This window comes from Protopterus annectens, chromosome 2.part0 (assembly GCF_019279795.1).
Source record: "Protopterus annectens isolate FY-2018-M chromosome 2.part0, PAN1.0, whole genome shotgun sequence".
NCBI classification, from domain to species: Eukaryota; Metazoa; Chordata; order Ceratodontiformes; family Protopteridae; genus Protopterus; species Protopterus annectens.
The window spans coordinates 1,717,997,850-1,718,011,106 of NC_056728.1; the positions used below are offsets into that span (position 1 = coordinate 1,717,997,850).

Consider the following 13,257-nt stretch of genomic DNA (forward strand, 5'->3'; position numbering starts at 1 on the left):
ACAGACACACACACACACACACACACACACACACACACACACACACACGCACACACACACACACGCACACACACACACACACACACACACATTAAAACACTATAAGTAACGACATTAAGACTGCTATTATATCATTCCTTCTGGGTACACCAACGAAGCTGTTAAAATACAAGGCAGTGTCTGCCAACATAATGTTTTTACGTGGTCTTGCATGCTTCCAGGATTATTTCAGCTTGTTCATAGAATGGATTCGTTTATTAACTGTATTTCTTTATTGATGTGCATCATTCCACTCCACATAATGTGTTCATCTCTGAATAACAAACACACTCTCTGAGAACTCATGTGTCACTAGTAAAGCCACGTTTCGTCATAATCTGGTCATCCTGCTAGTCTACTGGGTCATTTAAAACTTTCCTATAACTATAATCACATATGGTACTTGTCCCCAAACACACCCTGAAACATGACTTGCAAGGTAGCTGCATGATTATCAGTCTATTTCCAGCCCACTTCATCATCAAAAAGAATCAATCAAAACACCTTTTTCCAAAAGCAGATGACTGTAACCGTGAAAAATCTGACATTAACGCAACAATGTTATTAACGAGCTCTGATTTCAGCAAAATAAGCTTTCAAACTCATCACTCAACTGTACAAAACATTTTTTTTGCAAGGATTAAACTCATGAGTACTTCCATGCAAAGATCTGCACCATACTACCAACTCTGTTATCACTGCATCTTGGAGATAAATCACTCCTTACTGATAATGCCCCCTACCTCCAGCAATTTTTTCATAACTTGAACATAAATGTTACACATACATGCAGATCATAGCCACTTCACCTATCAAATCAAATGTAGCCCCTATAGTGTGTACTCATTGTGGCCTGCACCCCAGGCATGTAGGAGCACTGTACCCCTACATGCCCACAACCTTATTATCATGAAGAAGGGAAAACATTCAGGTTGTGAGTCAGCAGGACTGAAAGGGATTATTTTGTTATTGCTTTCTGCAAAGACTGCTCAAGCAATTAGGTTGCATGGTCTCATTAATCATGTTTTCATGAACTCTGTTTTTCCCATAAGCATTTCTCAGGAGTGCAACTGAAAAGATTCATTTTCTTTAATACACTCACTAATTTATCATTTAAGTGGAAATAAAGTATATAAAAATATGCAGAATGGATAACAGAAGTTCATGTCAGACGTTAAAAAGTTTGTTATATTTTACAGGAGCAAAAACATAACTTTAAAGTACATAAGCTGTACAGAAACCATGTTTTTAAGAAAACTGCAAGAAAAAAATGTAATTACTGATGGCATAGTCTCTTACACATATCTTAAATGTATTATTTTCTCTTTCAGATAATACCTGGGCATGGATTCCCAAGTTCTGCAATTTGAAGAACTTCCGAAAACGCCATCACAAGCAATATGATGACACCACTGGGAACATGGTACATATCAAGCAAAAGCTGTATCACAATGGGCACCCAAGCCCGAGACATCTCTGACTGACTCTCCAGGGACTTTGGGGGGATAAAATCATTTTTTTTTTCTTTTCTTTTCTTTTTTGTGAAATACTTTTGAGTGATTTTTAAAAGAAATTCCGTAGAAAATAATTTATTTTTCTTCATACCATGTGCCTCCAGTGGGGGTGCAAAAAAATGCACAATTAATGATCTGGATACAGAGCAGCCAAGACATTGCACTGTGCGTTTCATTTTATTGTTGGACGTGTGTACATATGTAAAACAAAAAAAAATGACATTTGCTTTCTACTTTCAATCAAAGTATTTGAAAGTGACCTGCACATTTAAGCATCTTCCTTAGGATCTGTGTTTTATGCACTGAGGTGACAGGAAGGTGTGACATTGTGTTAAAGGTAAACTACCTTCGGTTTAGTTTTGCACATTTTATATGGTGTGCTTCTGGTTTGTTTGCTGTGTGTGCTTTTTTGGAGGGGAGGGGGGTATTTACATTTTTCAAAGTGCAATATTCTATTTTTCAGCAGACTGTGAGACCATAGGAATTTACATGTAAAACTAAACAACACAAAACAGTGATTTTTATGGGAACAATGGGAAAATTTATTGATATATAATAGAAAGAGAAATTGGCAAGATCTTACTGAAATGAAGAAACTTGTATTTATGAGGTCTATATTTATGAACGCTTCATATTTTCTTCAGTGAATTTTATTGGCTATAACCCCTTCAGGTTACCTAGTAGCCACATTTGAAATCATGAAGCAGAGCTCCACCTGTTGCGTTTTGTGATCATGAAAACTTACATTTACCATGAAACAGCAGTTCTGTATTTCCTGAAAATCAAATACAGCTGCTACAATCTGTTTCTCAAACATACCTCTAAAAGTGCAGCAGAATCAAAAACCAGATTCCAAAGTACAGCACTGTATTGGTTGTATATTCCAATGAGATTAATGAGATTTAGTGTCGTCTGTTATACAGCATGGGTGACTTGCATTCTACCTGTCACAGCATCCTGTTTAAAAATACTAATCAGAGGTATATGGTTGCGGTTGTGAGACTTATAATAAAATTGCAGCAGCCAAGAAGTATGTATGAAAATACTTATAGATGCAGACTCTTAACAGCCCATGTTGTGACAGACTCTATAACATGGAACCCATGTTAGTTGCCAAAGGTTCAGATCCATCTCAACCAAACTGGAATAAATCACTCACCCTAAATAGGAGTAAAACTTCAGAAATGTGTTTAATGATACCATTTTGAGATAGTACCATTGTGTAAAGTCATTCTTCTGGAATACGTTGAAGATTTAAATGCATGTGCAGAGGTATTCATTGGCATTTCTTATATTATATTAAATATTTTTGCTTCCTCTGTGGTTAATGAATGGCTAATATTTAAAGGCACTATAAAATTTGTCCTCCTTTCATGTACTCGCCTCCACAATTTAACCCTCTAAATAGTAGAATAATTTTTTCTACAATTTGCTCTAATTTGACAGTACCCACTAAGGAACATAAAGCTTTACTTTCTGATGGTCACATTGCACATCTGTGGAAAATAGTGGAATTGAACTTGGGTCTTTATGATAAAGCTAATTAGTAACACATAACCTTGATCCTTGTAGGCCTTACTACCTGCCAGTTTCTGCATGCATAATATGCTGCACTGACACAAAGACCAGACTAAGAGCGAAAATCTTGATGACATCATAGTCTGTAGGAAATGTTACATTCCACTGAGCAAGATTTAAAAAAGTAGATGCTCATGGTGGCATTTTAAGCTGTACATATCCTATAGTAAATGTCTGTAATTTGATCTAGAAACATTTGACCTGAACAGAGAGAGGAGGTCTGTTAATACTGAAAAGGGTAAATAATATCTTAGTAACTCTTTCCAGCCTAATGTAACACCAGTGCATATGCACCCAGGTCTGCAATCCTGCTAGTGGAAGTAGGAGACAGAGTAAAACTGCAGATTCTGTTCCCCACAATATAAACTTGCTAATATTGACTCTGTACCCTAAGCGTAAGCAATGTTGTCATTTGGTACTTCAAAATATACATGTACCAGGCAACTTGGTATTACATCAGATTATAATCACATAGCTATAAAATCTTAGGCACCGCACTGGCTATATCCTTGTCACAATATGAGAACTGTACAATTCCTTCACAGATACTTTTGGTTCTGGATACAGAAGGCTACCCCCTGTGTTATTACTGGAATCTAGGATCTCATTGTCATTTTGATAAGGTATTATGGAGTGGGTGGTATTGTTCTGTCCATGTCTTAGTTGTATTAGACATTTATAATTATACTTGGACAGGAAATTTTGTGCAGCACTTCTAGTGTTTCAAAACATGATACCTGCATGCAGCATGCTGAGACAGGCCAAGAAGTTAAAGCATGTAAACAGCACCTTCTCTTAACGTGGTGTCTGATTTTCGCCACTTCAAACCAAACTGGCACTGCTTGTTTCCACATGGACATCAGCGCAGAGGGCAATAATACCTTACAACAGTCTACATGTGGCATCAACAAAGACACTTGAGACAAAGAGACTAACATTACCACAGCATGCAAGGGAAACGTAATTTACCAAAACCTTTTACAGTCCTAGTTTGTTAGATAGCTAGAGATTGCTTCAGTATCATCTGCCATATTTGTGTCCAGGTTAACTTCCCTTGCTCTTCTTCATTGTGTTTTGAATTTTTTCATGATTTTTGAAGCCACAAGCTTTTCTTTAAAACTGTTGTATTTGTCTTCCACCTTCCCCATAAAGTAGTATTTTCTCACATTTCCATGGTCATGTTGCCGTTGTCTGAATATGCCCTTTTATTCTCACACATTTATATTTTACATAGCTATCTGCTGTTGCTTCATCACCCCCCCCCCCACCCTCCCACCCCAGCTTGAGCAAGCAGTCATCTGCATGCTTTCTTAAAGGTAGATCTATTCATGTATGTTAGTCTCTGGTATGTCTTCTCCTGCCGATTACACATGATTTTAACTATTTTACTTGCTGTCCATTGGACTGATTTAGAACAGTCTCTGTCCATGTTCTTTCCAGCCTAGGATTTCCATGACTAACAAAAAATACTCAGTTTCTGCATATGAAGTGAAAGAAAGTTCTAGTTTCTTTTGTTGATAACTCCTGCTGGTTACCCTCCAGTTACACCATCAATAATTCATCATCTACTACATTCTCCCATTGCTTGCTTGCATTTAGCAGGTCTGTAAATAATTTATCCAGGTCACTCACCCTGGTGTTATCCTATCCTCAGAACTATGTTATGTTTCCTTGGGATCTTTTTTTCTCATGTGTACTACTTCCAGCATTGAATTTAGAATTTAAATTAAATTTCAGATGTATGTACATGCTTATAAAAATTAGATGGACTACAACAGCATACAAAACAAACATACTGGAATAACTACAAACAAAACAAATATGAAATAACAAAATACTATTCAAATAAATATCAATTATTTAGGAAATATCAGGGAACAAATGATCATTATAGTTATAATAAGTACAGTTATAAGGGATGTGTCAAAGCTATCTGGAGTAGGGCACAAATTAAACCACTAGGACAGTAGTTTTCAAAGGATGATGAATTGATCTACAAGTAATCTAATGCCAGACATTTCAAGGCACATTTTTGCAACCATTATCAGCCCCAGAGCAGTTAAACAGAGTGCACAGAGTTATCAGTAAGGAAAAGTGCTTATTTTAGGAAAGAAGGATCTAAACCATGAAGTGTCAAGAAAACTAACACCAACATCTTGAATGCTATATGAAGACATGGGTATTAAATGGAGACCTAGAAGTAAGGGAGTAATATGAATGTAATGAGGTGCACCTCTAAGTAACTATGCAGCAGAGTTCTGTACCAGCTGCAAATAGCCAGTGTTAGTGTTAGATGACCTTCCATCCATCCGGGTGTAGAAGTCACATCTGACTCCTATAGCATCCCTGGGAACAGCTGCTGAATATAGGCAAGGCAAGTAAGGAGCAGAAACAGATTGCCAGGCCTTAAGAGCAAAAACAGATTGCCAGGCTTTTCTTCCACATTACACACACAATGTGAGCACAACTAAGGCCAGTTTAGATTTGCCAGGCAGCCTACTGCATATCTTTAGTTAGTGGGAGATAATCAGAATACCAGACAAAACCCTCACAGGCACATGGAAGACACGGAGAATCCACACAGAAGGCACCCAGCTGAGGCTTACACCACAGAACCTCTTGTTGTCAAGTGACAGTGCTACATACTGTGCCACTCAGATGACCTTAGGTATGGGGAACTCCAATACCTGAGACATGACGAAACCAAAACATGAACAACCTTAGATGGTTTCTCAGTAGGAACAAAATACTTATTCCAGGTAATATGCTTGGCATTACAGCAACACAAACTGAGAACATCTGACACTTAATCCCAGCATGTAAACCAGTCACCGAGAATCACAACAAACTGCACACGTAGAAAAAAAGAACATCTAGATTATCATCCTAACAGATTATATAAGGGGCAAATCGAAAGCTGTAAGTCCCCAAGAGTGGCATGGGCAGCTGAGGCTTCAGTTGTGAAAGTAGCAAGTTTCTGCTAGTTATTTTTCAACCAACAAAATAATCTCTGTATTAAATCTCTTCCTGTTTTCTCATCTTGCAGTCACTATTACCATGAAACTAATGCCTTGGCAGTAAACTGTATTAAATGTTTATGTGTTAATATATTACAAACACTGATAACTACAAAATCAGTTTAAGGGATACATTCTCCCAAATGATTATTAGAATTAATATGGTTAGTTATGGAAGAATAAGCAAAATGACCATAGCTTCCTAAGAATACCATTAAGGGTAAAAGCAATAACCATGTCTTCTGGAACAATGTGTTCATTAGTTTATTAATTAGTTTATTCAGACTTATATTTCTACACACTGCAATTACTGCTTCAGTTTACTTTTAGTCTCAAGGCTTTAGCAACACCATATATAGCATCACTGTCACTCTTTCTGCATGCCATCTTCAGTGTCAAAGCTGTAGCATGTGTATTCACCTTATTATTTCCAGAAAGAAGTTTATCAGCAGCACTTTCATTTATAACATAAGATTCTCATACCAGAAGAGCATATGCATTATGCAAGCATTCCTGAATGATGGATTTCTATAAGATTTCTGAAACTAAATGTGGGTCATTACATTTAGATAAAAAAATAACTGTACACTCAACAGCAATGAATACAAAGAATATAGAAACGGTCAGTGTTCAATGCAGCACGAAGTTATCAAGCAGACATGAAAGTAGCCTGAGTCATATCACTCAACTGTCCAGATTTTCAAAGAATGTCCAACTTTTTGCCTCATATTTTTGTTCTGTTCCTCATAAAATGTATGGTTTTCTGGCAAATCATTGAGGATTCAAGTCACTAAATAATGATAGACATTTGAGTTTCAGACTTCATATGCTTTAAAAAATGCATGCTAAAAGTTCATAAGAGCAATATTTAAAGTCTGTCCCTATTTTTGGGCATTTGTCCCCCATTATTTTAGGCTTTATCCAGATTTCACTATGAAACAATACCACAGCCACCACTGATTTGCCCTTAAGGCTTTGAATTGGCTTGAACTGCCTCAGCACTTGGATTATATACAGCTTATCACCACAGACAACATTATTCACAGTCGTTGACTGCCCTACGTCTACTCCTACTATTGTCTATTCCTATCATCCTAATACTACTTTGATCTAATGAACAATATCTTCTCAGTATATATATATATATATAAATCCCACAAATCATCTGGCCAAACTCTTTGTTGCAAAAGTGTAGCTGCATCAAGAAGTATCCTGAGTCGGTACTATGAACCAGTTCGTTACCTCCTCAGCAAAAAAAAAAAAAAAAAGCATTTCACTATAATAAGCCAGTCACTACATTATAAGCAATTAGCTTTATTGCAGTTAGATCTACAAATCCCCCAGCTCATCCACTGAAGAGCAAAAAAAAACAGACATTTCCTCTGCTATCACACCAACCAGGTGGCCAAATGCCACCCCCCCCCGGCCGCAGCCATTCTGGTCCCATTTCTGTTCCCTGCCCCACCCTTCCTCAACTTATTTTATTTAAAAAAATGTCTTCTTTTAAACTGTACCAAACTGTTTTCTACAAATTTAGCCAACAGTTGCTACACTTTATACCCTGACTGCATGGAGCACTGTACACTCATGTTTTAATTAAAAAAAAAATCTTCTTTTTAAATTGAAGCAAATTGCATTCTACAAATTTAGCAAACAGTTACTACAGTTTATAACCTGCCTGCATGGAGCATTATGACACTCGTGTTTCAATTTAAAAAAAATCTTCTTTTTAAACTGTAGCAAGCCGCTACAGTTTAGACCACACATGGAGTGCGACAGCACTAGGTTTGACCACAAATGAAAAAGAGAGAATGGGATTGGCTGATTGTACCCCCTCAACACTTTGCACCCAGGGCACTTGCCCTCTCATCCTTTCCTAGCTACGCTGCTTCTCTGTCTCTAAAAGAATGGAATTCTATACCTCTGCAAATTAGATCTACCTCAAATCTCTCCAACGTGAAACTACTACTAAAAGACTATGTAAGTAAAACCTGGCTGTGCTCCATCAATACCCCAGGCTGAACTAGTCCTTCTGTCTATCCACCACCAGCATACTTTGACAATGTTCAGAGAGAAGGAATTAGTAATATCTATTTCGTACACAAAGATCAAATATATTTTTGTCTAGGCTATATTATCTAGTCATCTGTGTTCCAAAGGTTGTAGTCAGTGTGTTTAATGTAATCTTTATGAACTGCAACTTGTAAATCTATCTATTGATGATGTTCTTTTTCAGCTTGGTATAGCTGCCCAGATATTTTCAGTATATATGTATAGGTTTACACTATATGAGCGACAGCTGAATTTTAACTTAGTTAATGTGTCATTCTTCTGTATCAGGCTTTGTAATAACTTTATTTAACTGTAACCATAGTATGTTAATGTGGAGCTTTTCTCCTCGGGTCTCTGCTGAAAATGGGGTATTATCCCAATCGGACATTCTTTGTAAACAAATGTCAAATAAATAAATACATTTCATATGTTAAGAGGTTGAGATGTATGACCTGAGTCGAAAGTCTATATTCTTCCTTAGGTAAACTAATCATAAGCAACAACAGACCAGTTCCAAAATTAATCTTGCCTCACATTTTATAACAATAAAGCATATTTGCAGATGCAAAAACTGGAGCAGTCAAGACATATTATTATTTATATATATATATATATATATATATATATATATATATATATATATTTATACCATTACAAATAAGGCATGACATTTACAGAATCATCATATATATAGCAGTAACCAACCTTTTTAACTGAATGCCTACTGTTTAATATGCAGTTGATTCTGAGCACATCTACATATATAAGAGTTACAGCAATTATGTGAAATAAAACATCTGTAATACATGATAAAAACTCAAAATAGGTTCATAGGTTCATAGGTAAGTACTAGGCTATCTGCCCAAGGACATTTATAAGCCTAGCCAGAATGTGTCGGCTTTCACCACCCCCTTAGATTAGTTCCCTGTGCCTCTGTCCAGCAGAACCATTAGTTCCTTGCGCTACTCTTTCCAGCAGAGCCACTGCAGTGATCCCCGGGGTAAATTTTCTGTTTCCCATCCACTTGTCAAGGTTTCTGTTGAAGAGTGTTAGTGAGGGGCTCTGCCTGATGTATATTGGAATCCTGTTCCAAAGCATGGGGAGTCTCTGGGATAGGAATCTATCCCTCCAGCATGTTCTATTTATTGTTGTGGTGAAGTTTATATCTCTAGAGCATGTGGCTCTCCGGGATTTGTTTTTTTTTTTTTAGGTGGAGCATGTCCATCAATTCTGGGTTGGACATGGCCTTGTATGTCAGGCAGAGATCACCTCTGAGTAAGCAGTATGCAACCGAGTACAGCTGGAGTTTCTTCAGTTGGGCTGCATAGGGCATCTGTTTGAGGCCAGTAATCCTCTTGGTAAGGTAATTTTGTGGCCTTTCCAGCTGTTGCAGGTGTCTTGTAAGGTACATCCCAAATGGGGTGTTGTATTCTATGATGGGTCTAATGAGTGATGAGTAGAGAGGCACAGTAACCTCTTTTGTTCTATATGCAAACCCTTTTGTGATTAGGTGGGCCACATAGAAGGATTTTCTAACCACCTTGGCAATATGATTATCAAAGGAGATATTACTATCTTATTGGGTCCCGAGATCCCTTATTACAGTTTCTGTATTTAGGGGACTACCACAGTCCTTTCTTTGCAACATTCATTTAAGAAGTCACCCACCTTTTCTGATTCATCAGTGAATTACCTATCCATATTCTGTTTATTGAGATTCCATAAACTCAGTAACTAGTCTTCCTTGTTTCTTTCTTTATTTGGTACTTACGTATTATCGCAACCACATTTGGAGCAGAAGCGGCTAATTTCCAAGCCCTTCTCCTGCCAAAATATGTTGATAAAGTTAATTTGCAAGTGTGTGTCACTGAAGTGTCTGTCATTACAGTGACTTTTCTTTCAACAGATTTTGCTGTATGGGGAAATGAAAGCCCAGACAATTTTCTGCTGTCAATCAAGTCGAGAGCACGTAAGTACCATTAACTATTGACAGTTGTCCAGTTTCTAAGAAACTTTTTAACAGCAATGTGTAAAATTTGTCCCTATTTTGTGGGCCTTTGACACACCATTGTTTTTCAGTTTTCACCATTTCATCTGGTAACTAACTGATGGGTATGCGAAGCAATGGCAATACCCAGGCCAGTGATGTGACATCACTAACTGCAGTTGGTATGGTGGCTTGCTTGCTGATGCCAGTCTTTGTCTTGTTGGCATTCTTTGCTTTTACTTCTTTACCTGGGTACACTACTGCACTAATTAAGCCATACAAAATGCAATTCAGGTTCAGCCTGCAAATGTATTTCTCTTTTCATGATATTTAAAGGAAAGTGAATCAGACCACTTACAACTGCACACTGCAGGTCAACACAACGCAGGTTGACTCACTTGCATGGGAAATCTGACAGTTTGTGTTCCTGCTTTTGGGTATAAGCAAAGTCACAGCTTTTATTATTGAAATCCCCCCAAACAGCCAGTTGCTTATGTTTCAGTCCAAAGTACTGAGAAACTTTCTGAGAAACTGGACCACTGTGCAGATGCATCGCTACTTACGTATTATCGAGTTGTTGAGAATGTGGTTGCAATAATACATAAGTACTCTTTCTTTGTGTTTTTTCTGCAGGACACATTATTGCAGGCATGTCTTCTGGAAGGCTTTAAGAAACCTATTGTATAATTTATTTTTGAGAGGATTATTATACTGGGATGCAACACTTAGCAATTTTAGTGAAATTTTATTGCTGTATTTATTCTAATGTCTCCACATTTTCATTAACACACATTCGGAAGTCATAGCAGCTTTAATGTTCTGACAGTATAAAGAAAGTTTATTAACTTGTTATTTATACTTTGGTGATCCAGTTGAGTTGGCTCTGTTAGGCATTGCCCATTTACAGGAGAGACAAAATAAATAATCTAGAAAAAGAGTGAATAATGCAGTAATATGGAGTTTTTCACTTTTTCTGACATAATGTGATGATTTATAGAAAATTAAAAACAAAAACAGAACCATTTTCAATAAAAGACATTTCAGTTATTTCACTTGAAATGATGCCAGTATTCAGCACAATATGGCATGTCTGAAATAGTTGGAAGTAGTTCATAGAGAAGGTGGCAGTACCTAGAGAAGGACGTTGATATGAGGACAAGGGATTATAGGTCAATAAGAATGTTTAAAGACCCTGATCAACAGCTGCAGTCTCTGTGTGTGTGTGTGTGTGTGTGTGTGTGTGTGTGTGTGTGTGTGTGTGTGTGTGTGTGTGTGTGTGTGTGTGTGTGTGTGTGTGTGGGTGTGTGAGACTGTGTGCCTATGAAGTGTTCTGCAAATCAACAAATATCAGAGCTATTCGTGAGTGTAAACCTAGGGCAAAAAAAACTTTGCTTTGTTTGTGTGAGTTTTGTCACATTTAATGCATGCTGTAGTATCTTTGCACAGTGATGTCACCCTATTTTCAGTCAGAATTATTTGTTTTATTTCTGGAGCAAATCCTATCACCACACATAAATTATGCAACTATGATATTGCCCCATAACAGAGGGAAATGGAAACCCCATAAAAAAAGAGTGTCTGGATAACCTTCACACAAGATTCTGATACAGAACTATTCATTAAAAGGCACAACTCAAAACATGTTCAACAACCTGGTTCTCAATGTCCAGAAAGTGCAGTTTTTAATCTGTATAATTCAACAATTTGGTGCTAAAGCATTTTTTACGTTTTTTTATTATATGAAATATGTTCAAATACATATATGCACACAAACACACACACACAAACACACACACACACACACACACACACACACACACACACATATATATATATATATATATATATAGAGAGAGAGAGAGAGAGAGTATATATTTTTAGTTTTTTGATTATGATATAAGAAACAAAAGATATCAACAAAAACCCATTGACAGCACGACAAGTTGTTAGACAAAATATATCAAACACCCAGTACTCTAATGGCATTGAGATAAACTTAACATCCAGGACATAACACGCAAATGCTACTGTTTATCAAACAAGCCGTTTTTAGTGTTATAGCATCTGATTCAAACATAATATCTAAGACACCAACAAACCAATTGTTTACATGGGGGCTCCACGCAATAGCGTCATACTCCAATGCTTAGATGTGCTAACTCCTGGGTCACTTACACTTTTCAACAATCTCCCACAGTCAGTTAAACAGAGGATTACTATAGAAGGACTCAACAAAGTGACGTAGGTGAACCAATGAGTATTTCTACCTAACTTTATACATATGTGTATATATATATATATATATATATATATATATATATATATATATATATATATATATATATGTGTGTGTGTGTGTGTGTGTGTGTGTGTGTGTGTACATCCTTGTTATTATTTGTGAACATATATCAGTAAGGTGTTGAAAGATCTTTCACTGGAGTTCTAGAATGTACTGTTCACAACATGCTACACATTTTGTACTTTTTAGTTTAAGTAAGCTTTTTTAATACATTTTTTCTTGTGCTTCATGGAGTAAATATTTATTTTACATATTTATATCTTGACTAAAATATGAAAGTATTTACAAATAATGCAAATAAACATGTGTTACTAATTACTTCATGTTTAATAATTATGTGCCATATTTGCACATGAAACGTAACAACAGACTAGTCAATGTTTTGCTTATATGCCTACAAAACATAGCCCAGAGACATATCTCTATCATCAGTTATCAAATACATGTGAATATCTACCTAGGTCCAGTTCATAGTTGTTGGCTTGTTCTATCAATCAAAAGACTAGATATGTCAACACAAAGTGAATGACTTTCATATTACAGTGAAACCACACATGTAAATGTCACAAATTCAGAAAAGCAACAAAGTGAATTAGGTAAAAGTTGCAAGGGAAAAGCTTCATCATTTACTATGCCCAGTACCTGCCATCTGCAAGCTGTGCTTTCCCAACTGAGTAAATATATATCCTATCTCAGAATTCAATGCTATCACTGGGGGGGAAATGCAAAGCAGTCTTTGTAGTTGCATGCATCATTTGTGCAGACCTGAAA

General features: G+C 36.7%; 1 protein-coding gene across 2 annotated transcripts in view; it reads left to right on the forward strand.

Moving 5' to 3' along the window:
- The window catches only part of TMEM240 (transmembrane protein 240), a 1,090,807-nt gene extending 1,086,403 nt beyond the window's left edge, over positions 1–4,404 (forward strand). For both annotated transcript variants that reach the window (XM_044061765.1, XM_044061764.1), the window contains exon 4: positions 1,371–4,404. In XM_044061765.1, coding sequence (XP_043917700.1) covers positions 1,371–1,519 — 149 coding nt within the window. In that variant the 3' untranslated portion in view covers positions 1,520–4,404. The remainder of the gene's footprint in view (positions 1–1,370) is intronic.
- Positions 4,405–13,257: the final 8,853 nt, after the last annotated feature.